The 26048-nt window shown below is 43.9% G+C and overlaps 1 protein-coding gene across 1 annotated transcript in view; it reads left to right on the top strand.

Annotated features, from left to right (window-relative positions):
- The window catches only part of lingo3b (leucine rich repeat and Ig domain containing 3b), a 92145-nt gene extending 66509 nt beyond the window's left edge, over positions 1 to 25636 (top strand). The window contains exons 2-4 of the mRNA XM_020467239.2: positions 15398 to 16043; positions 16185 to 16928; positions 17069 to 25636. Of these exons, the coding sequence (XP_020322828.1) occupies positions 15492 to 16043; positions 16185 to 16928; positions 17069 to 17641 (1869 nt within the window). The 5' untranslated portion in view covers positions 15398 to 15491 and the 3' untranslated portion in view covers positions 17642 to 25636. The remainder of the gene's footprint in view (positions 1 to 15397; positions 16044 to 16184; positions 16929 to 17068) is intronic.
- The last annotated feature ends 412 nt before the right edge of the window (positions 25637 to 26048 follow it).

Below are 26048 nucleotides of genomic sequence, written 5' to 3'. Positions count from 1 at the left end.
CCACATAAACTGACCCGCTCTATGCTAGTTTCTGAAATCCCCAACCCACAGAAACTGACCTGCTCTATGCTAGTTTCTGAAACCCCCAGCCCACATAAACTGACCTGCTCTATGCTAGTTTCTGAAATCCCCAGCCCACATAAACTGACCTGCTCTATGGTAGTTTCTGAAACCCCCAACTCACATAAACTGACTCGCTCTATGCTAGTTTCTGAATCCCCCAACCCACATAAACTGACCCGCTCTACACTTGTCATTGAAATGAAACAGAAGCAGTGGTTTTTGTTGCGCTACCAGAGATGTGGTATTCTGGCCTATGAAAGTTATTCTATGGACAGCAGAATAACCCTTTTGGAACCCTTTTTCTAAGACTGTATATATGTGGATGTCTGCAACCAGTATGTGTGTGACCATGTGTGACCAAGTGTACTGTACGTTACTTAATAGTTAGTGTGTAAGCCTATGGCTGTGGGCAGTCTCAGTGCAGCCAGAGAAGCAATGATCTGATTGAATCTGACAGGGTGGAAATGTTACAGTGCATCCTCACCACCCTGACCACTGCTGTGTGTGTGTGTGTGTGTGTGTGCGTGCCGTGCAGTGCATCCTCACCTCAACACCCTGACCACTGCTGTGTGTGTGTGTGTGTGTGTGTGCGTGCCGTGCAGTGCATCCTCACCTCAACACCCTGACCACTGCTGTGTGTGTGTGTGTGTGCGTGCGTGCCGTGCAGTGCATCCTCACCTCAACACCCTGACCACTGCTGTGTGTGTGTGTGCGTGCCGCGCGGTGCATCCTCACCTCAACACCCTGACCACTGCTGTGTGTGTGTGTGTGCGTGCCGCGCGGTGCATCCTCACCTCAACACCCTGACCACTGCTGTGTGTGTGTGCGTGCCGTGCGGTGCATCCTCACCTCAACACCCTGACCACTGCTGTGTGTGTGTGTGCGTGCGTGCCGTACAGTGCATCCTCACCTCAACACCCTGACCACTGCTGTGTGTGTGTGTGCGTGCCGTGTGGTGCGGTGCGTGTTCTCTTTGCTCTTGGTGGCCAGCTCAGAGGTTAATTAGAGCTAACAGCACACCCATGCCCAAACCTGTCTCTCCTCTCTACGCCTCTTTGCCAAAACACAATTCAGATCGGCATTTAGCAAACCTGCAAATGTTTCATCTTCGTAATGTCATTGACAGCTTTTGGACACCTGCCTTGGATCAATATGCAGTAATTCATATTCAAGATACAGGCACTCCAATCAAATATAGATATAAATCGATCATACACCAAAATGTAACGCATAAAAACTTGGACTGTGACATTGCATCAATAGTTATTACAGGCTTTCTGGACAAACTAGAAGATGAAGGTAGAGCTCTCTCTCTTTTTAAAAAGGACATTTTATTGATTTGTTTTCCCCTTCATCAGAATGTCTGACTAATGGACGTATGCATCACTATTATGGCAGCCTGTCACTGGCTCTACTCTGGACCATGGCTCCTTACTGTTTGTTTCTGTAATTAGCTGAGGGTCATGTGAGGACTCATGTCCTTCTTGGTTATAGCTTATGTCCTCTGGCTAGGCTGCTCAGAGCTCTCTCCCTCTGCTTCTATCTCTCTTCCTCTCCTTCTCTAACTGTACCTCCCTCTCCTTCTCTCTGTCCCTCCCTCTCCTTATCTCTGTCGCTTTCACTCTCTCTCTCTCTCTCTCTCGCTCTCTCTCTCCTTCTCCCTCTCTGTCCCTCTCATTCTCTCTGTCCCCCTCTCTCTCTCTCTCTCCCTCTCCTTCTGTCGCTTTCACTCTCTCTCTCTCGCTCTCTCTCTCTGCTTCTCTCTCTGTCCCTCTCATTCTCTCTGTCCCCCTCTCTCTCTCTCCCTCTCCTTTCTCTCTCTCTCCTTCTCCAACTTTCCGTCCTGCTCCTCTCTCTTTCAATTCAATTCAATTCAACTCAATGCAAGAGCTTTATTGGCATGGCAAACATATGTTAACATTGCCAAAGTAAGTGAAGTAGATAATAAACAAAAGTGAAATAAACAATATAAATTAACAGTGAACATTACAGTGACTTGCGAAAGTATTCACCCCCCTTAGCATTTTTCCTATTTTGTTGCCTTACAACCTGGCATGAAAATTGATTTTGGGGGGTTGTATCATTTGATTTACACAACATGCCTACCACTTTGAAGATACAACATATTTTTTGTTGTGAAACAAACAAGAAATAAGACAAAAAAAAACTGAAAACTTGAGCGTGCCAAAGTCAATACATTGTAGAGTCACCTTTTGCAGCAATTTCAGCTGCAAGTCTCTTGGGGTATGTCTCTATAAGCTTGGCACATCTAGCCACTAGGATTTTTGCCCATTCTTCATGGCAAAACTGTTCCAGCTCCTTCAAGTTGGATGGGTTCCACTGATGTACAACAATCTTTAAGTCATACCACAGATTCTCAATTGGATTGAGGTCTGGGCTTTGACAAGGCCATTCCAAGACATTTCAATGTTTCCCCTTAAACCACTCAAGGGTTGCTTTAGCGGTTTGCTTAGGGTCATTGTCCTGCTGGAAGGTGAACCTCCGTCCCAGTACCTAAATCTCTGGAAGACTGAAACAAGTTTCCCTTAAGAATTTCCCTATATTTAGTGTCATCCATCATTCCTTCAATTCTGACCAGTTTCAAGTCCCTGCCGATGGAAAAAATGATGGTGTTCTCGGGGTGATGAGAGGTGTTGGGTTAATTCCAGGCATAGCGTTTTCCTTGATGGCCAAAAAGCTCAATTTTAGTCTCATCTGACCAGAGTAGCTTCTTCCATATGTTTTTTCTTTAAGCAAGGGCTTTTTTCTGACCACTCTTCCATACATTTTTATTTTACCTTTATTTAACTAGGCAAGTCAGTTAAGAACAAATTCTTATTTTCAATGACGGCCTAGGAACAGTGGGTTAACTGCCTGTTCAGGGGCAGAACGACAGATTTGTACCTCCCAGCTCTGTGGAGGGTATGGCTTAAAGTGGTCCTGTGGACAGATAATCCAATCTCTGCTGTGGAGCTTTGCAGCTCCTACAGGCTTATCTTTGGTCTCTTTGTTGCCTATTTGATTATGCGCTCCTTGCCTGGTCTGTGAGTTTTGGTTACTGGCCCTCTCATGGCAGGTTTGCTGTGGTCCAATATTCTTTCAATTTTGTAATAATGGATTTAATGGTGCTCCGTGGAATGTTCAAAGTGTCTGATACTTTTTTATACCCCAATCCTGATCTGTACTTTGTCCCTGACCTGTTTGGAGAGCTCCTTGGTCTTGATGGTGCTGCTAGCTTGCTGGTGCCCCTTGCTTAGTGGTTTTGCAGACTCTGGAGCCTTTCAGAACAGGTGTATATATGCTGTGATCATGTGACAGATCATGTGACACTTAGACTGCACACAGGTTAACTTTATTTAACTAATTATTTGAATACTGACGGTAATTGGTTGCAGCATATCTTATTTAGGGGCTTCATAGCAAAGGGGGTGAATACACATGCACACACCACATTTGCGGGTTTTTTTATGTAAAAAAATGTACAAATAATTTTTTTCATTTCACTTCACCAATTTGGACTATTTTGTGTATGTCCATTACATAAAATCCAAATAAAAATCAATTTAAATGACAGGTTTTAAAATAGGAAAAACACCAAGGGGGATGAATACTTTTGCAAGGCACTGTACATTTCAAATGCCATATTATATTTATGTACAGTGTTGTAACAATGTGCAAATACAAGTACAAAAGGGAAAATAAACAAACATAAATATGGGTTGTATTTACAATGGTGTTTGTTTTAAACTGGTTGCCCTTTTCTTGTGGCAACAGGTCACAAATCTTTCTGCTGTGATGGAACACTGTGGTATTTCTTTGTGGATCTCTGTAATCTGAGGGAAATATTTGTCTGTAATATGGTCATACATTGGGCAGGAGGTTAGGAAGGGCAGCTCAGTTTCCACCTGTTAAGGTTCTCTTCTTCCTCTTCCTCTGAAGAGGAGGTGTAGCAGGGATCGGACCAAAATCCAGCGTGGTTATCTTCATACATCTTTAATAAAGATAATGACAATACAAAACAATAAACGTGAAAAACCTAAAACAGCCTTATCTTGTGCAAACAAACACAGAGACAGGAACAATCACCCACGACACACACAAAGAATATGGCTGCCTAAATATGGTTCCCAATCTGTGCAGAATATCTAGGTGCTGCTGTAGGCCTTCTTTGGTTGGTGACAGAAGCACCAGATCATCAGCAAACAGTAGACATTTGACTTCAGATTCTAGTTAGGATGAGGCCGGGTTTTGCAGACTATTTCTAGTGCCCTCACCAATTATCGATATATATGTTGAAGAGGGTGGGGCTTAACACTGCATCCCTGTCTAACCCCATGGCTCTGTGGAAAGAAATTTGTGTTTTTGACCATTTTAACCGCACACTTGTTGTTTGTGTACATGGATTTTATAATATAGTATGTTTTTTCCCCCAATACCACATTCCATCAATTTGTATAGCAGGCTCTCATGTCAAATTGAGTTTGAAATCAACAAAGCATGAGAAGGCTTTGCCTTTGTTTGGTTTGTTTGTTTGTCAATTAGGGTGTGCAGGGGGAATACGTTGTCTGTCGTACGGTAATTTGGTTAAAAAGCCGATTTGACATTTGCTCAGTACATTGTTTTCACTGAGGAAACATATGAGCCTGATGTTATTGATAATGCAGAGGATTTCCCCAAGGTTGCTGTTGATGCATATCACACGGTAGTTATTGGGGTCAAATTTGTCTCCACTTTTGTGGATTGGGGTGATCAGGCCTTGGTGTCAAATATTGGGGAAGATGCCAGAGCTAAGGATGATGTTAAAGAGTTTAAGTATAGCCAATTGGAATTTGTTGTCTGTATATTTGATCATTTCATTGAGGATACCATCAACACCACAGGCCTTTTTGGGTTGGATGGTTTGTGTATTTTGTATCCTTCTCCTTCTCTCTATGTCCCTCCCTTTCCCTCTTTCTCTCCTTTTGTCTCTCTACTATACGGTATGTGACTTCATGTTGAGGTCACAGTCCGCCACAGTAAAGCAATGGGATGCACTACTAAACCTTGTGCTACGCAAACTAAGCACGGATTGGATATTGGACTTGTACATAGCTATGGAAAGCACAAATTGCCAGCTTTCCCTGGGAAGATTCCGCCTCAATTTGTTTCGTGACAATAAACATAGAAGTTCTCCTAAAATCCTACAGAGTGGATGACTACTGCTAAATTGTGTTTATGTGAAAGGTTTAGGAAGCTTATAAAGTGGGTATGTCTACTGTGTAGTTGTGTATTTGTGGAAGGTTGAGCAGGCTGCTGTCTCTAAACCCAGTCAGGGCTTACGGGGAGAGAAGCTACGCTTTAGGGAGGAACATGCTCTACTGCCTACATCCCAGCCCTGCCAATCAACATGTCTGACCTATTTACACACACACACACACACACACACACACACACACACACACACACACACACACACACACACACACACACACACACACACACACACACACACACACACACACACACACACACACACACACACACACACTACCTGATATCAGCACAGGGATGAACATTGGACACAGACCGACAGGTTGACTCTGTTAATTTTGTTTAGGTCTTCCTCAGACAGATCTTTGTGGATCTCAAGAATTCATACCAATGAGCTAACCTGGATAAATAAAGGTTGAAGGCCCAGTGCAGTCAAAAATGTGATTTTCCTGTGTTAAATATATATTTCTACAGTATGAGGTTGGAATAATACTCTGGACTGGTGCCCCCTGTATATAGCCTTGCTTGTTATTTTACAGCTGCTTTTTAATTATTTGTTACTCTTAAAGCATTGTTGGTTAAGGACTTGTAAGTAAGCATTTCACTGTAACGTTTACCTGTTGTATTTGGCGCATGTGACTACTACAATTTGATTTGATTTGAAATTGTGAAAATAATGATAATGCCATTTCAGTGTAAGAACTGTTTGAAATGTCCACCTGAAATTTCAGTCTGTTTAGCTGGGATGGAGTTTAGGTCAGCCTGGCAACATCACCAGGCTGTACAAGTCAAAAGACCAATAAAAAAGAGAGTTTCAAACCTCTCTGCCAATAACAGTTAGTTCGTTTTCAGGTTACATATCCCTCCCATTAGGGTCATCCAATTAGGCCACTCACTTAAACCACTCCCAGACAGTCTGAGCTAAATTCTTGCTTTTGAAATTGCTTGTTGCTAAAAAGCTATTTTAGATTATTTTTGTCCATTTTAATTGAACAAAAATAACATTAAGGTACTTAATTGTTACCAAGAACTTATTTGATATTGAGATAAAAATGGCTGCATCTGGGCCTTTAAACAAATGATGCTAGTGGTGTGTCTGGACATCAGGCCAGTGTTGGGAGAAGTGTGGGGCTGTTCAGGCTGTTCTGTGTGTTTGGGGACTAGAGGTGTGTCTGGACATCAGGCTGTTCTGTGTGTTTGGGGACTAGATGTGTGTCTGGACATCAGGCTGTTCTGTGTGTTTGGGGACTAGTGGTGTGTCTGGACATCAGGCTGTTCTGTGTGTTTGGGGACAATTGGTGTGTCTGTGCATCAAATCAAATCAAGTCAAATTGTATTAGTCACATGCGCCGATTAAAACAGGTGTAGACCTTACAGTGAAATGCTTACTTAGAAGCCCCTACCCAACAGTGCAGTTTCAAAAAATATGGATTAGAATAACAGATAAAAGCAGAAAAAAATAACAATATATACAGAGGGGTGCCGGTTTAGAGGCAATGTGCGGGGGCACCGGTTAGTTGAGATTGTATGTACATGTAGGAAGTGTTAAAAATTACTATGCATAGATTACATCAGAGAGTGGCAGTGGTGTGGTAGCCATTTTACAAGATGTTCAGGAGTCTTATGGCTTGGGGGTAGATGCTGTTTAGAAGCCTCTTGGACCTAGACTTGGCGCCCTGGTATCGCTTGCTGTGTGGTAGTAGAGAGAACCGTCTATGACTAGGGTGGCTGGAGTCTTTGACCATTTTTAGGGTTTCCTTCTGATACCGCCTGGTATAGAGGTCCTGGATGGCAGGAAGCTTGGCCCCAGTGATGTACTGGGCCATTCGCACTACCCTCTATAGTGCCTTGCGGTCGGAGGCTGAGCAGTTGCCACACCAGTCAGTGATGCAACCTGTCAGGATGCTCTCGATGGTGCAGCTGAAGAACCTTTTGATGATCTGAGGACCCATGCCAAATCTTTTCAGTCTCCTTAGTCGGAATAGGTTTTGAGAATGTTGGCCTGCTCGTTCCTCTTTTTCCTATAGTCCATAATAATCTTCTTTGTAGTGATCACGTTGAGGGAGAGGTTGTTGTCCTAGCACTACGCGGCCAGGTCTCTGACCTCCTCCCTATAGGCTGTCTCGTTGTTGTCTGTGATCAGGCCTACCACTGTTGTGTCATCTGCAAATTGAATGATGGTGTTGGAGTCGTGCCTGGCCGTGCAGTCATGAGTGAACAGGGAGTATAGGAGGGGACTGAGCACGCACCCCTGAGAGGCCCCTGTGTTGAGGATCAGCGTGGAGGATGTGTTGTTACCTACCCTTACCACCTGGGGGCGGCCCATCAGAAAGTCCAGGATCCAGTTGCAAAGGGAAGTGTTTAGTCCCAGGGTCCTTAGCTTATTGATGAGCTTTGAGGGTAATATGGTAGTGAACGCTGAGCTGTAGTCAATGAATAGCATTCTCACATGGGTGTTCCTTTTGTCCAGGAGAGAAAGGGCAGTGTGGAGTGCAATAGAGACCGCATCATCTGTGGATCTGTTGGGGCGGTATGCAAATTGGAGTGGGTCTAGGGTTTCTGGGATAATGATGTTGATGTGAGACATGACCAGCCTTTCAAAGCACTTCGTGGCTACAGACGTGAGAGCTACGGGTCGGTAGTCATTTTGGCAGGTTACCTTAGTGTTCTTGGGCACAGGGACTATGGTGGGCTGCTTGAAACATGTTGGTATTACAGACTCAGACAGGGAGGGGTTTAATATGTCAGTGAAGACACTTGCTAGTTAGTACACGTCCTGGTATTCCGTCTAACCTTGTGAATGGTGACCCGTCTAAAGGTCTTACTCACATCGGCTGCGGAGAGCGTGATCACACAGTCTTCCAGTACAGCTGGTGCTCTCATGCATGTTTCAGTGTTATTTGCCTCGAAGTTAGCATAGAAGTAGTTTAGCTTGTCCGGTAGTCTCGTGTCACTGGGCAACTCTCGGCTGTGCTTCCCTTTGTAGTCTGTAATGGTTAGCAGACCCTGCCACATCCGACGAGTGTCAGAGTGTGTAGTACGACTCAATCTTAGTCCTGTATTGACGCTTGCCTGTTTGATGGTTCATTGGAGGGCATAGCGGGATTTCTTATAAGCTTCCGGGTTAGAGTCCTGGTCCTTGAAAGCGGCAGCTCTAGCCTTTATCTCAGTGCGGATGTTGCCTGTAATCCATAGCTTCTGGTTGGGGTATGTGGGGACGATGTCATCGATGCACTTATTGATGAAGCCAATGACAGATGTGGTGTACTCCTCAATGCCATTGGAGGAATCCCAGAACATATTCCAGTCTGTGCTAGCAAAACAGTCCTGTAGCTTAGCATCTGCTTCATCTGATCAGTTTTTTATTGATCTAGTCGCTTGTGCTTCCTGCTTTAATTTTTGCTTGAAATAGGAATCAGGAGGCTAGAATTATGGTCAGATTTGCCAAATGGAGGGGGAGGGAGAGCTTTGTATGCATCTCTATGTGTGGAGTATAGGTGGTCCAGAGTTATTTTCCCTCTGGTTGGACATTTAACATGCTGATAGAAAATGTGTAAAATGGATTTAAGAAACGTAAAAATTTAAGTTTCCCTGCATTAAAGTCCCCGGCTACTAGCAGCACCGACTCTGGGTGAGCGTTTTCTTGTTTGCTTAAAGTGTAATACAGCTCATTCAATGCTATCTTAGTGCCAGCCTTTGACTGTGGTATGTAAACAGCTACAAAGAATATAGATGAAAACTCTCTCGGGAGGTAATGTGGTCTGCAGCTTATTATGAGAAACTCTACCTCAGGCGAGCTTTATCTTGAGACTTCCTTAGATATTGTGCACCAGCTGTTGTTTACAAAAATACAAAGTCTTACCAGACGCCGCTGTTCTATGCTGCCGGTACATCGTATAACCAGTCAGCTGTATCTTGATATTGTCGTCGTTCATCCACGACTCCGTGAAGCATATGATGTTACAGTTTTTAATGTCGCGTTGGTAGTTTAATCTTCCAAATAACTCGTCCATTTTATTGTCCAAAGATTGCATGTTTGCTAGCAGAATTGAGAGGAGTGGGGGTTTATTTGATCGCCTCTGACTTCTCAGAAGGCAGCCCGCTCTCCAGCGTCTCTTTCTCCGCCTCCTCTTCACGCAGATCACTGGGTTCGGGGCCTGTTCCCGAGGGAGCCGTATATCCTTGGGCTCATCAGAGTCGTGAAAGAAGAAAAAGGATTCTGCTAGTCCGTGGTGAGTAAACGCAGTCCTGATGTCTAGAAGTTATTTTCGGTCATAAGAGACGGTAGCGGCAACATTATGTACAAAAATAGTTAAAACATAAGTTACAAACAACACAGATTAACAATCAAAAAAACACAATCGGTTGGGGGCACGTAAAACGTCTGCCTTCCGCTCCGGTGCCACCTTCTGCTCCGGCGCCATCAGGCTTTTCTGTGTGTTTGGGGACTAGTGGGATCAGGCTGTTCTGTGTGTTTGGGGACTAGTAGGATCATGCTATTCTGTGTGTTTGGGGACTAGTGGGATCATGCTGTTCTGTGTGTTTGGGGACTAGTGGGATCATGCTATTCTGTGTGTTTGGGGACTAGGGGTGTGTCTGGACATCAGGCTATTCTGTGTGTTTGGGGACTACTGGGATCATGCTGTTCTGTGAGTTTGGGGACTAGTGGGATCATGCTATTCTGTGTGTTTGGGGACTATGGGTGTGTCTGGACATCAGGCTATTCTGTGTGTTTGGGGACTAGTGGGATCATGCTGTTCTGTGTGTTTGGGGACTAGTGGGATCATGCTGTTCTGTGTGTTTGGGGACTAGTGGGATCATGCTGTTCTGTGTGTTTGGGGACAAGTGGGATCATGCTGTTCTGTGTGTTTGGGGACTATGGGTGTGTCTGGACATCATGCTGTTCTGTGTGTTTGGGGACTAGTGGTGTGTCTGGACATCATGCTGTTCTGTGTGTTTGAGGACTAGTGGTGTCTCTGCTCCACTTGCCCCTCTCATCTCTCTCAGCTGAAGTCTTAACATCTGAACGGTGTTAAATGCTGAATACTGTGTGAGTTTGGGGACCTAGGGCCAACAAATGAGTACAGTGGGGCGGTGTGTGCGCGTGTGCGTGTGCGTGTGCGTGTGTGTGTGTGTGTGTTTGTGTGTGGGGGGGTGTGTGTGTGTGCGTGTGCGTGTGTGTGTGCAGGTGGTGGAACCAGCTGTCAAACTGACCCACAGCTCACTAATGAGTAGGACCAGACAGAAACTGTAAGTTTTCTCAGCAATATTTTCACTGCCTTGTAGCTCGGTTGGGTCTGATTTGAGTTAAATTTCCATATGTAGGATGTGCAAATGTTTTTATTGGGATATAATGTCATTATGCCTCCAGCTGGCTGCACTCATTTTTGTTTGTTTTTATCTTTATTTAACTAGGCAAGTCAGTCTTTGGGATTAGATCCCGCTAACGGGATCGATATGACAACAGCCTGTGAAAGTGCAGGGTGCCAAATTCAATACAACAGAAATCCCATAATAAAAATTCCTCAGACATACAAGTATTTCACACCATTTCAAAGATACACTTCTTGTTAATCCCACCACAGTGTCTGATTTCAAAAACGCTTTACAGCTAAAGCAAACCAAACGATTATGTTAGGTCAGAGCCAAGTCACAGAAAAACACGGCCATGTTTCCAGCCAAAGAGAGGAGTCATAAAAAGCACAAATAGAGATAAATGAATCACTAACCTTTGCAGAGAGCCACACTTCTCCTTAATGCAACCGCTGTGTCAGATTTCTTTTTTAAATTATGGAAAAGCACACCATGCTATAATCTGAGTACGGCCAAAACAACCCAAACAGATATCCGCCATGTTGTGTAGTCAACAGAAGTCAGAAATAGCATTATAAATATTCACTTACCTTTGATGATCTTCATCAGAATACACTCCCAGGAATCCCAGTTCCACAATAAAGGTTTGTTTTGTTTGATAATCTTCATTATTTATGTCCAAATACCTCCTTTTGTTAGCGCGTTCAGTTCACAAATCCAAATTGATGACGCGCGATCACTAGGAGCAGACAAAAAGTCAAAAAGTTCAGTTACAGTCCGTAGAAACATGTCAAACGATGTATAGAGTCAATCTTTAGGATGTTTTTAACATAAATCTTCAATAATGTTCCCACCGGAGAATTCCTTTGTCTTCAGAAATGCAATGGAACAGAGCTCGCTCTCATGTGAACGAGCGTGGCCAGCTCGTGGCTCTCTGGCAGACCTCTGACTCATTCCCCTCTCATTCACCCCCACTTCACAGTAGAAGCATCAAACAAGGTTCTAAAGACTGTTGACATGTAGTGGAAGCCTTAGGAAGTGTACTATGACCAATATCCCACTGTATCTTCGATAGACAATTAGTTGAAAACCTACAAACCTCAGATATTCCACTTACTGGTTTTTGCCTGCCATATGAGCTCTGTTATACTCACAGACATCATTCAAACAGTTTTAGAAACTTCAGAGTGTTTTCTATCCAAATAATATGCATATCTTAGCTTCTGAGTAGGAGGCAGTTTACTCTGGGCACCTTATTCATCCAAGCTACTCAATACTGCCCCCAGCCATAAGAAGTATTAAGAACAAAATCGTATTTTCAATGACAGCCTAGTGGGTTAACTGCCTGTTCAGGGGTAGAAGGACAGATTTGTACCTTGTCAGCTTGGGGATATTAACTTGCAACCTTTCGGTTACTAGTCCAATACTCTAACCACTAGGCTACCCTGCCGCCCGTTAACAGGCCTAACAGGCCATTGTGCGCAAATGAACTCAAGCTTACGGACAATGTCAAATGGGATATAGCGAAGCGCCTGAGTGAGTCGGGTGCGCAATTACGCAGTTACTTTCCCGAAACGGATGACACAAACAACTGGATTCGTTATCCCTTTCATGCCCTGCCTCCAGTCCACTTACCGATATCTGAACAAGAGCCTCAAAATTGCAACAAGGGGTTCTGTGAAAATTGAATTTAATCAGAAGCCACTGCCAGATTTCTGGACTAGGCTGCACTCAGAGTATCTTGCCTTTGCAAATTGCGCTGTTAAGACACTGATGCCCTTTACAACCATGTACCTATGTGAGAGTGGATTCTCAGCCCTCACTAGCATGAAAACTAAATACAGGCGCAGACTGTGTGTGGAAAAATATTTAAGACTTAGACTCTCTCCAATACAACCCAACATTGCAGTTATGTGCATCCTTTCAAGCACACCCTTCTCATTAACCTGGTGAGTTATTCACCATTTTCGATTAACAAATAAGGTTTTATATGTAAGATGGTTAAATAAAGAGCAAAATTATTGATTATTATTATATTATTATTTTTGCCCTGGTCCTATAAGAGCTCTTTCTCACTTCCCACGAGCCGGGTTGTGACAAAACTCACACTCATTCTTATGTTTAATAAATGTATTGTAAAGTGTGTGTGTAGCGGGCTTACAATGCTGTCAAAAAAAACATTTGAGAGTGCGTTGACCCTGGTTCTAGAGGGGGTACAGCTGGAGGTTGAATGTTTGAATGGGTACGGGACCATAAAATGTTTGAGAAACACTGATCCAGACCCTTCAAATACAGTATTGCAGCTGGCGGGCTGTGCTTTGTTTTGACAGGGGAGGGGACAGGTGTGTGTGTGTGTGTGTGTGTGTGTGTGTGTGTGTGTGTGTGTGTGTGTGTGTGTGTGTGTGTGTGTGTGTGTGTGTGTGTGTGTGTGTGTGTGTGTGTGTGTGTGTGTGTGTGTGTGTGTGTGTGTGTGTGTGTGTGTTTACCAATCTGTGTGGGTTTACCAATGCCTCTGTATGGAAAGCAGACTATTAATAGTAAATGTGGAGGATATACATTCTCTGTCTTAAATCTCTAGGAACCTTAGAGAATATATGGCATAATGTACAGCATATAATATCATGTAGAACATGCACCTCGTAATCCTGCCTCAAATTTCCTCCTCATCTAAGGAAAATGTTGATTAGGTTTGAAGTTTGTTGATATTCAGAATGCCTATACTGTAATCTAATACAAATCCGCAAATGTAATTGTTTTTTCCGTGATAATTTGACAGAAAAGGGTATAGCAATTCATTTTAGTTAGAGGAAAAGCAATATCCAGTGAGCGTTGTCTCTCATCCAAAAGTGGTGGAACTCTGCTTGCCCAAAGTTCAAACTCTGTTTATACAGTTTTTAATCATAGTTGCAATAAAATAGTATAAAGGAAATAACTATGCAAAAAGGGAATATTTTTCATCTCTTTGAGACAGAGACAGACAGACAAATCCTGAGGAGAGTGTGGCTCTTCGCCCCGTGACTCAACCCCAGAACGGCGCCCAATAAACACAAACTAGAACATGTATTATTCATCTGTTTAGCTCTGCCTGAAAAACAACCAATCTTCAGAGTGCTTTTTAACATCCCTCCAGGAAAGGCCCTGTGATGTGTTATATGAACTTCTTCTTCTCATTCATCTTAAAATTCACACGTTTAAAGCAGCGCAGACTTTGGTTTAATGTTTGCTTCTTTCATGGTGTTTCACAGCTGAAAACAGTGAATATGATACGGTGAATTATCAACCCTTCAATCTTTTAAAATAGCAACCTTTAGAATTTAGAGAATATATTTAGTATCTCTTAAGTGGTTCTTTTATAATAAGTTACTTAGCTCTTTAACTCTACCTGTTTTATATTTATCTTCTGTTCTATCTTGTTAACCCTGGGGTCTCGCTCTCTACTTCAGCAAGCCAATCATATACTCCCACCACTTCATATCTTTCCCTTGATGTAAATGACAATCAGTGCAGTCAATGTTGAACCTCCTTTGTGCATGCGTGTGTGCGCGTGTGTGCGTGTGCGTGTGTGTGGGTGTGCACTTGTGTGGGTGTATTAGTGATGGTGAACGTTCTGGACCTTTTGGCAGGTGTCCTCTGAAAAATCACTCCATGACAACATTGCGTGGGAGACTTGACAGGTTGCATCAAGGAATGTTTAAGCATCAGCTTTTCATCTCATGTTAGTGGAGAAGAAAACTAAAATGCTTTTTTCATTTATTCAAAGGGAATGACACATCCTACACACAGAAAGACGCACGGACAGAAACATACACACACTTTCCCACACAATGACTCATAGTGACATGAATTTGACATACCTTTCACAGGCATCGGAGGGATGGTTTTCAGGCAAACCCTGTTGTCTCTCTGTATGGCGTCATACGTTGTGTATTCAGCGTGTCGAGGTGAGAACAGAGCACATGCCAAGGAGGAGAGAAGGGGAGGAAACATGCATGAATTCAGACGGGATGCTTCTCACTCACGTGACTCCCAATGCCCTAGTTCTGCTTCTACACTCATTGATTAATGAACAAGTGTCTTCCACCATCTTAAATATTGTCAGCAGAATAGTGTGCCTGCAATGTCATGGTGTCAGTCTAAGCTCTTGGTGACATGTCTAAGCTCTTTCATGACAGTTGTAGGGAGCATGGATTATTCTGGGTACTGAATGGCATTTTTATGACATCTTTTTAACCTTAATTTAGCTAGGCAAGTCAGTTAACAATGGCGGCCTACCGGGGAACAGTGGGTTAACTGCCTTGTTCAGGGGCAGAAGAACAGATTTTTACCTTGTCAGCTCGGAGATTTGATCCAGCAACCTTTCGGTTACTGGCCCAACGCTTTAACCAGTAGGCTACCTTCAGCCCCCAAAGCTCTTTCATGACAGTTGTAGGGAGCATGGATTATTCAGCATACCGAACAGCATTTTTATGAGCATGTGTTGGTTGATAGGTGTTTTAAAATACCTCCATCTATCTTCCTCTCTGCCCTCTCCCCTCTTCATCCTATCTTCTAGCTCTGTACATTCTATTATTCCTTCCACTTCTCTCTTCTAAATTTGACCTCAGCCCTCCCTTCTCCTTTCTCCCTCTTTCCCTCTTTCTTTAACCTCCATCTCTTTATTTACCTTCTCCTCCCACATCTGCTCCCTTTCTACTCTCTACTCCTCTACTCCTTCTCTCTATTCCCACTCTTCTCACTAACCTCTTGTCCCTCTGTCTCCCTCTCTCTATAGGTGTGTGGTAAACTGACCCGGCCTGTGATAGGCTAGGAGTCAGCACTGACCCAGCCTGTGATAGGCTAGGAGTCAGATCAGGACCACCAGGGCCATGACTGGCTCCCCGGGCATCAGTGGGCAGTCCCTGTCACCATGGCGGTGGCTGAGTCGCTGGGGGCCGGTCCTGCTGCTGGTTACCATGACAACCCTACTGCCAGGTTGTTGCCAGGCATGCCCTCCACGGTGTGAGTGCTCGGCCCAAATCCGGTCCGTCTTGTGCCAGCGGCGGCGGCTCACCGGCATCCCAGAGGGCATCCCCACGGAAACTCGCCTCCTGGACCTCAGCCGGAACCGTCTCCGCTGGGTGGAGATGGGTGACCTGGCGCCGTATCCGCACCTTGAAGAAGTGGACCTGAGTGAGAACCTCATTGCCACACTGGAGCCCAACGCGTTCGCCAACCTGCAGAGCCTCCGGGTGTTACGGCTGAGGGCGAACCAGTTGAAACTTGTACCCATGGGGGCCTTCGCCAAGCTGGTCAACCTGACCACGCTGGACCTGAGTGAGAACAAGCTGGTGATTCTGTTGGACTACACCTTCCAAGACCTGAGGAGTCTAAGACACCTGGAGGTGGGAGACAATGACCTGGTCTACATCTCTCATGAGGTATTGAGCTGTTATCCATTTGATCATTCATTTTTCAAGCACTATGTTGTTCCTGATCTGTCTATAATATTTTATTGATTCTTCTATGTTTCCAAGATTGGAGCTCACAACTAATCAAATTGGATTTTGTTGTGTTTGAAGGCCTTCTCTGGCCTGCTAGGGGTGGAGGATCTGACCATTGAACGCTGCAACCTGACTTCCATCTCTGGCCAGACGCTGTCTTCCCTACGCAGCCTGGTCACTTTGCGACTACGCCAGCTCAGCATCCCCGCCCTGGAGGACCATAACTTCCGTAAACTGGCCAACCTCCGGGGGCTGGAGATCGACAACTGGCCTTACCTGGAATACATCTCCCCCCTGAGCTTCCAGGGTCTGGACCTGTACTGGCTGTCCATCACCAACAGCAACATCACCTCTGTCCCCTCGTCCTCCTTCAGAAACCTGATCCACCTCACCCATCTCAACCTGTCCTACAACCCCATCACCACCCTGGAGCCTTGGGCCTTCAGGGACCTGCTGAGGCTCAAAGAGCTGATCATGGTGAACACGGGCCTGGCTACGGTGGAGCCCCACTCCCTGGGAGGCCTCAGACAGATCCGGGTCCTCAACTTCTCCTCCAATGACCTCCAGACTCTGGAGGAGGGATCGTTCCACTCTGTCAACAGCCTGGAGACGCTGCGGGTGGATGGGAACCCACTGCTGTGTGACTGCCGTTTGTTGTGGATCCTGCAGAGACGCAAGACCCTCAACTTTGACGGCAGGGTGCCTGTGTGCGCTGGGCCGGTGGAGGTGCAGGGGAACAGCCTCAGCACCTTCACCGACTCAGCGCTCTTTGATCACTTCACCTGCCAGAAGCCCAAGATACGCAACCGCAAGCTTCAACAGGTAAGAGTTGTTATCCCACTTTGCAGTACATGTAAGCATAGTGTAACTACAGTGTAGTATGACAGCTTCGATGCCTGTTTCAGTTTTGTACCTAATGCTTAATTCATTAATTCATTTATCCATTCATTCATTCCTCCAAGGTGACAGCTCGTGAGGGCCAGCCAGTGAGTTTCCTCTGCAGTGCCGTGGGAGAGCCCGCCCCCAACATCATGTGGATCTCCCCTCAGCGCCGACTAATCACAGCCAAGAGCAATGGTCGCATCACCGTCCTCCCAGGAGGGACGTTGGAGATCCGCTATGCTCAGGTCACCGACAGCGGCACCTACATGTGCATCGCCAGCAATGCCGGGGGCAATGACACTTACTTTGCGATGCTCACGGTTCGGGGCGCGCCGCTGGATGCCTCGTCAGCCTTCTTCGCCAACCGCTCGATGTACGGCGGCGAGTTCTTCAACGACACAAACCTGAATAGCACTCGCGTCTTCCTCAAGTTCACCCTGGACCTGACCACCATACTGGTCTCCACAGCGATGGGCTGCATCACCTTCCTGGGCGTGGTGCTTTTCTGTTTCCTGTTGTTGTTTGCATGGAGCCGGGGGCGGGGCCAGCGTAAGAACAACTTCACCGTCGAGACCCCTTTCCGGAAGGCCGAGGGACCGGCGGCGGTGGGTGGCGCTGGAGGTGCCCGGAAATTCAACATGAAGATGATATGATACCATGCAGCCAGGGGTCACTCGGGGGCATAAGCACATCCTGGAAACATGTTTAACAAGAGACACACAGCGCTGAATCGCAGAGTAAAGAAATAAATAAAAAATAAAATTAATACAGTATTCACACATGGCTGGTATTCACCAGGACCAGATTCGGGTTTGAGTGGAAAAATATGATGACCTTTGACCTCACGGCCTCCTACTGGTTTTACTCAGCTCGTGGTACAACGTTCTGTTTATATTTTCGAACAAATATAACATTGTCATTAACCAGGTTTCCATCCAACCCGTTTATACGAGTAAAGTACATGTCGGATAAAATACGTCATGCCAGGCCTGATGGAAACATTTGTTGGTTTCAAACTTTCCAAATGTCGACAAAAACAAATACGCTAGACGAGGTGGGATCTTTTGTGTCTGAGTCACACGATGACATGGTGTGTGGTCCTCCCAGTACTACTCGTCAGGAAAGAACGCAGTTTATTAGGCTACAGATTAAATCAATTATAAATGATGATGAACTTCACAGGGTGGTAAAAGTACAAGGTGATGAGCTTGATGCTCCTTTCCATTAAATGTTGAGGGTCTTATTCTGGTCACATGATGATCGATGCTTGGCTGCTGTTTGACAAATAAAAATTATCTCACTCTTTCATCCATAATAATCTCATCATGTAGGCTATACCCACATTGTATCTGCGAGCTGTTGGCTAGACAGCAAGAACCAATAGACGCTATATAACGCAAATTTTTCGGGATGAGAAAACCATCATTCGAGTTAAAAATGCGATGGAAAACATGGGAATTTAACTGCAAACGTTGTTTTTGTGTGCCTACTTCATCACGCACAGCTTTTTATCCTCAACAAGTACATTTGATGGAAACACATCTCTGGTGAGAAAATGCACATATTGTTTTTATGCAGATCTTAGAATATTTGCTTGAAAATCTGTCGCCAATTGGTTGTAAACCTAGTTACTGAGCTTGATAAGGGGAGTTCAACTAGATCACTAAAGTATAACATTACCATTTAGCTTGATAAGGGGAGTTCAACTAGATCACTAAAGTATAACATTACCATTTAGCTTGATAAGGGGAGTTCAACTAGATCACTAAAGTATAACATTACCATTTAGCTTGATAAGGGGAGTTCAACTAGATCACTAAAGTATAACATTACCATTTAGCTTGATAAGGGGAGTTCAACTAGATCACTAAAGTATAACATTACCATTTAGCTTGATAAGGGGAGTTCAACTAGATCACTAAAGGGGTATTTTGGAGAAAAAAATATAACATTACCATTCAGCTTGATAAGAATTATAGAAGTTAAGAATTTAGTGTGATCTCTTATTGGGTGATTACTGTGCTGTGGAATGATCATAGTTATGCCTCTCTCACAGAAAGTGAAAAGGACTTCCTGGAAGCTATGCACTTGTAGTGGTCATTGCACACAGGGCATAGTTCTGACTAGGGGGAGTACAGCCATGATGGTTAGTTATGGTTAGATAAAGTTAGTCTAAGTTATGGTTAGATAAAACGCTCTCCTAATCTGCTATAAAAAGTCATTTCTGGTTGTATCTGTAGTCCCTTTCATCATAGCCCATGGAGAGACACGGCTATCAACTAATCACAGAATTTCTTGTCTTGCTTTCTTAAATTCTGCCTGTCTGAGAAATATTGCAATAGCATGTAAGTATTGCAATTTAGAGTATGTTGTATAGTAATAAGATTACAATATTGAATAAAAACAAGCCATTTTTGTAAGACATTTGGGATATGATTTCAATTGTCACATTTATAAGACACCATCAAGGCCCCTCCAGATAAACAAATGAAACCTATTTCAATCATTTGACCTAATAACATTTATGGGGGAAAGAAATATCAGAAGACACTTTGGCCGATCTGTTTTTGAATACCACATCATATACACATCAAAATAAATGATATTCTTAACATATTAATTGGGCCCACTTCACTTTCAGAAGTGACTGTTTACGACGAGGTTGGCTGTGTGAGTTGGACCAAGCGCACTGGTCGACGGTTGCCATGACGGCCTGACGCCCCAAGGGTTTGTTTGGAAAGCCAAGCCCAGCGAACATGAGGCCACATGGTAACCATGACAACCAACACAGCCCAGGGCAGGGGGGAGATGTGGGGACTGTGGGACGAGTGGAGAGGGAGTATGTCCATGCCTCCTCTTTCCAACCTTCCAATAATAGTACTAACCTACCACTGCCAGTAGGGAGGGATGTGGGAAGAGAAAGGTGGATGGGAGGAGCCTAAGCCTCACCTCTCTAACCTCCCTCTTACACTGCTCTCTCCTACTGCCATGGGCTGTGCTGGGAAAATAACTGACCTCCACAGAGCTGCCAGGGGGAGCAGCCTGGAAGTCAGAACACACTCAGAGTCATATACTGTACTGTACATAACAGACTCACCTTCACAAAGGTTCTCACTGAGAGTCATATACTGTACTGTACAGAACAGACTCACCTTCACAAAGGTTCTCACTGAGAGTCATATACTGTACTGTACAGAACAGACTCACCTTCACAAAGGTTCTCACTGAGAGTCATATACTGTACTGTACAGAACAGACTCACCTTCACAAAGGTTCTCACTGAGAGTCATATACTGTACTGTACAGAACAGACTCACCTTCACAAAGGTTCTCACTGAGAGTCATATACTGTACTGTACATAACAGACTCACCTTCACAAAGGTTCTCACTGAGAGTCATATACTGTACTGTACAGAACAGACTCACCTTCACAAAGGTTCTCACTGAGAGTCATATACTGTACTGTACATAACAGACTCACCTTCACAAAGGTTCTCACTGAGAGTCATATACTGTACTGTACATAACAGACTCACCTTCACAAAGGTTCTCACTGAGAGTCATATACTGTACTGTACAGAACAGACTCACCTTCACAAAGGTTCTCACTGAGAGTCATATACTGTACTGTACAGAACAGACTCACCTTCACAAAGGTTCTCACTGAGAGTCATATACTGTACTTTACAGAACAGACTCACCTTCACAAAGGTTCTCACTGAGAGTCATATACTGTACTGTACATAACAGACTCACCTTCACAAAGGTTCTCACTGAGAGTCATATACTGTACTGTACGAACAGACTCACCTTCACAAAGGTTCTCACTGAGAGTCATATACTGTACTGTACAGAACAGACTCACCTTCACAAAGGTTCTCACTGAGAGTCATATACTGTACTGTAGAGAACAGACTCACCTTCACAAAGGCTCTCACTGAGAGTCATATACTGTACTGTACAGAACAGACTCACCTTCACAAAGGTTCTCACTGAGAGTCATATACTGTACTGTACAGAACAGACTCACCTTCACAAAGGTTCTCACTGAGAGTCATATACTGTACTGTACAGAACAGACTCACCTTCACAAAGGTTCTCACTGAGAGTCATATACTGTACTGTACAGAACAGACTCACCTTCACAAAGGTTCTCACTGAGAGTCATATACTGTACTGTACAGAACAGACTCACCTTCACAAAGGTTCTCACTGAGAGTCATATAATGTACTGTACAGAACAGACTCACCTTCACAAAGGTTCTCACTGAGAGTCATATACTGTACTGTACAGAACAGACTCACCTTCACAAAGGTTCTCACTGAGAGTCATATACTGTACTGTACAGAACAGACTCACCTTCACAAATGTTCTCACTGAGAGTCATATACTGAACTGTACAGAACAGACTCACCTTCACAAAGGTTATCACTGAGAGTCATATACTGTACTGTACAGAACAGACTCGCCTTCACAAAGGTTCTCACTGAGATTCATATACTGTACTGTACAGAACAGACTCATTTACACATGCATTGGACCTTTTTTCAGGTGAACACAAAGTCATATACAGGCGAAACGCACACACACACACAGACACCTATACTACAGATCTATTATAACTAGAACTGCACATCACACTATTACCACTCACAACACTACAGATCTATAATAACTAGAACTGCACATCACACTATTACCACTCACAACACTACAGATCTATAATAACTAGAACAGCACATCAAACTATAACCACTCACAACACTACAGATCTATAATAACTAGAACTGCACATCACACTATTACCACTCACAACACTACAGATCTATAATAACTAGAACAGCACATCAAACTATAACCACTCACAACACTACAGATCTATAATAACTAGAACTGCACATCACACTATTACCACTCACAACACTTCAGAACTATAATAACTAGAACTGCATCCACAAACAACCACTCTTCTCTTTCTCTGAGACGGCCAGTGCGCAAATGTCTGTGCCCCCCCCAGCCCAGTGCATCCCCCGTCCCCACTTGGTCCTCCAATGAGAGGGATCCTTGGCTGGAGACCGATAACAAAAAATGTAAATTAAGTCATGTGAACCCTGCCCACGACATGTGCATCGTATAGAGGAGAGTACGGTGGTATTTATTATGACATGCTCTGTTCTCATTCCTTTAGTAGCCTCCTTTTTGCCATACCTCAGTTGATGCTCTCCGTAAACCATTTACCATTAACCGTTTGGACTCTGTGGCATCCAACAGTGAGATTAGTCCTGTTCTGAATACCTAGAGGAGCTTCCATTCATTCCACAGGTGTGTGTCAGTGCGTGTGTGCGTGTGTGTTTGTGTGTGTGTGTGTGTGTGTGTGTGTGTGTGTGTGTGTGTGTGTGTGTGTGTGTGTGTGTGTGTGTGTGTGTGTGTGTGTGTGTGTGTGTGTGTGTGTGTGAGGGTTAACTATTTGCCATGATGTAAATGTTTAGGAAATTAGAAGGAGCTTTGTGTAGGACACAAGTTCACATTGCTTTCAAATCAGATGAATTCTGAAGGCTCTGAAGTCATCCTCCAGTACATCTGTAGAACAAGCCGACTGTGTGATGATAAATAGTTCTGTATTTATTAAAGTTTAATGAGGCTGAATGGAAATAGATTAGGAAATTGGCCTGGTTTTCTCTCTGCCAGAAGAGACGTGTGAGAATTCATCTTTGCTCCCATTGCTCCGGTCTTGAGAACAAAAGTAATAACTCACTGGATGTTTCCCATTCCATTCTCGTACTTTTCCAATATTCCCATTTTTGGGAACGTCTGTTGTGGTTGTTGATGGTGTGATGGTGTAAATGTCAATCACAGATGTAGGGATTAGATAGAGGTATTTCATTTAGTTATCATTCCCTCCTTCTTCTTCATCAGTTCTTTCCCAGACCTCGTTGTCCCCATTCACAGTAACTAGGCTGCAGTGTGGTTGTGTGGTAGTTGACACCTGTTCTATGTGGTCGGTGATTCGATGTTGTCGTGTTTTGAGTTGTTGCTCTGAGTAATAATATCAACCATGGTGCAGGGACTTGTGCAACTGAAATAATGGTAAGGGGTGACCCAGGTTCTCTGAAACTTTGGTTCCTCTCTGGGAACCCTCCTACCCCAGCTTCTAGATTAGAACCTTCCATTCTAACTGCGCACTGCATTCTGGGATATATATCTGGGTAACAGAAACCTTTAGACTGTTTGTAACGTCACTACCAAAATTCTGTCTGAGTCACTAACCCACAAGTGTAAAGATGGGAAATACTGTTCAAACACTCCAGAAATCTGGTCTGAACTGAAAACATTCTGTACTGATCCTAGACCAAAGCACATCTCTAGCTAGCATCCTGTTAATTGAGTATTGTTGAGGGGGAATTGTATTTTTCTCGCCCCTGGGAGGTATTGCTATGCTGTCCATGCTTGAAGATAAGCATTTGCATACATATGAAATCCATTCGACCTTCAGGGGTCCTTGACTGTACGAGGAAGTAGAGTTGTAGTGTACTTCATTTGGTACACTTCAAATAGAGAGCCCTTTGAACTTATCTCAACCTGCTCTATCTCCATCCCTCTACCTCTCCACCTGAACTAGAGCACTCGTTTCCTAGGTTACCACTTGATTTAACCCTTTGCAGAGCGTGCTGCACATTCTAATTATTTCTAATGGATGACGTTCAAATGAAGGACTGCCCATTAGTTTCTCTATTCAACTGACTAGAGCACTGAGAATTCATTGTTCTAGACGGGCGGTCCTCGTTGCTTTTATGTATCTGGGGGAGACTAGAATGGGAGACATCAGAGTGACTGAGCGAGTGTCTCGTCTCGAGAAAGTCTTGAGAAACTAGGCTGAGCGCTCCCCTGCCTCCCTCCCCCAGTTTGTCCTTGCCCTGCAGAGTGTGTGCATGCGTGCGTGTGTGTGTGTGTGTGCATGAGAGACAGAGAGGCGAGACGTCCCATTTTCAGCAGCCCCTGTTGTAGGGTATACCCCCAATAGGAAACCCCTCTAAGCTTGGCCCAGAGAATACACGGATGATAATAAAACTAAAACCAGACTCAGATAAAAGGGGGATCATTAGCAGCTACAACATTTGAATAATTTAATATTTTTGAAGTGCGTGTCTCTATTTTACACCAAGGTTAGGGAAAGCAGCGGGTTTCTGCCCTTGATTTCGGTGGCATTAATTTCCCCCCAGCCCATTATTAAAACATCAAAGAAATTAGATTTGTAGTGTGTCCTTATTTGGGCCAACATAAAGTAGGATAGGAGTGTATTTTAACCACTCACCTCACACAATTTTAATGTTACCATTGCCCTTAGCTTCAATCAACCTGTCGACTGCATTTTCAAAGGATTTGTTAGACTCCTGTCATTCCAGATATCATTGAACAAATTGGGCTCGATGAGGATGACATATGATAGAGTGAAACAGATAGAAGGAGGGAAGCACAACTGGTTGGTTGAGCATTTGGGCTTCACATGTTAATTCCTCCGACCCTTTTCTTTGCATTATAGTGAGCCATGTTCTCCAGAGACTCATTTATTTGTTATGGTCTCTATTTCCTTGGGTCACCTTACCAGGACACAGGGTTCAAACTATCTACTCCCTTAAGAAATAAAGACCCACTATTTTTAAGGAACCCACAATAGTCTGTGTGTAATCGGAACTCTGATATTTAACCCTGAAGGTTACAGCAACTGAGATTCCTTCTGTATTGAAAAGCGCTGTATAAAATGTATCTATTATTACTATGATCATTATTTCCATCAATAAAGGCTGGCGGGTCTTGACCAGAACACTGCTGTGGACAGTAACCCCACTTTCAGTATGGTCATACTGACCCCTGGTGGTGAAATGGGGCATAGCCGATTACATGTGTTGACCACGTTCACAAACTACCGTTATTGATGGGAGCATTTCTGCCTGCACTGGATCTCAGATGATTACCCATGACCAAACACTATCATGGAAAACCAATTGACTGTTAGCTTGGCAAGTCAGTATTTTACTGGTTTGATGTCTGACTGATAAAACATTCACCCAATTTAGCGTTGGGTATTTGCCATCATAGCTGTGATTCTAAGCCTGTAGACCTGAGAGAGATGTATAGATGAAACACAGATGCTGCATTGGCTCCATTGACTGTAGCTCAGACTGTCTGTTAGTGTTTAAAAAGTTAAACACTTTTCTGACCCCCTCGGGTTCCAATAGTAACGATAGAAAACATGAATAACCATTTCTATATATATAACACTGTATTACGCTTTCTGTAAGACTGATGATTCCTCTGAAGAGATGGATCATTTATTTTTCAAGCAAAACTATTATTTATTTTTTTGTGAGTTTAGCAGGTTTGATCTATGCATGCCTTTAATATACCTGGTCTTGCCAACCACTGAATTGCATCTATAGGGAGAGAAATGTGTGCCATAGATGCTAGCCATAGGACTGGATGTAACCAACTGCCATAAAAAAAACAGACTCCTGTCCTCAGCAGCCAATACTCCCCTGTAGCTGAATATGGAGAGACTTTTTCTTCTAATGATTTCGATCTCATAGTACATCTGAGCATGTGTATCTGTGTATCTTGAAAGGTTTCCTATTTTGTAAATCAAGGACTAAAGGAATCTTTTGTTTTTGCAGGACCATTGTGGTGTTTTAACTTTCTATTCACACCTTTTGACTTAGTCTACTTTTCATGACTCACAAATCAATGCTCTGTAAATATAGGATTCATAACTCATGACCCCCAGAAAATATCAGGCGTGAGAGGAAGGATATGGCACTCCCTGACCTGGCCGTCACTCCTTCCTGGGTTTCTAATCTCCAGATTAATCAAAAAGGTGATGTCATTTTAATTTAAACGAGACGGTGCCAGGAACATACTCTCCCTCTACCAGGTCTGAGCTGACCAAGCCTCTCCCACTCATAACAAAAGGTTAAATATGGAATTAATTCTCTCTGTACAACAACAGTCAATCTCCCACCATGGGACCACCATAGAGATTCCTGAGATTCTTCCCTATTCTTTA

This window comes from Oncorhynchus kisutch, linkage group LG30, assembly GCF_002021735.2.
Source record: "Oncorhynchus kisutch isolate 150728-3 linkage group LG30, Okis_V2, whole genome shotgun sequence".
NCBI classification, from domain to species: Eukaryota; Metazoa; Chordata; class Actinopteri; order Salmoniformes; family Salmonidae; genus Oncorhynchus; species Oncorhynchus kisutch.
This window is presented reverse-complemented; position numbering and strand designations above follow the sequence as displayed.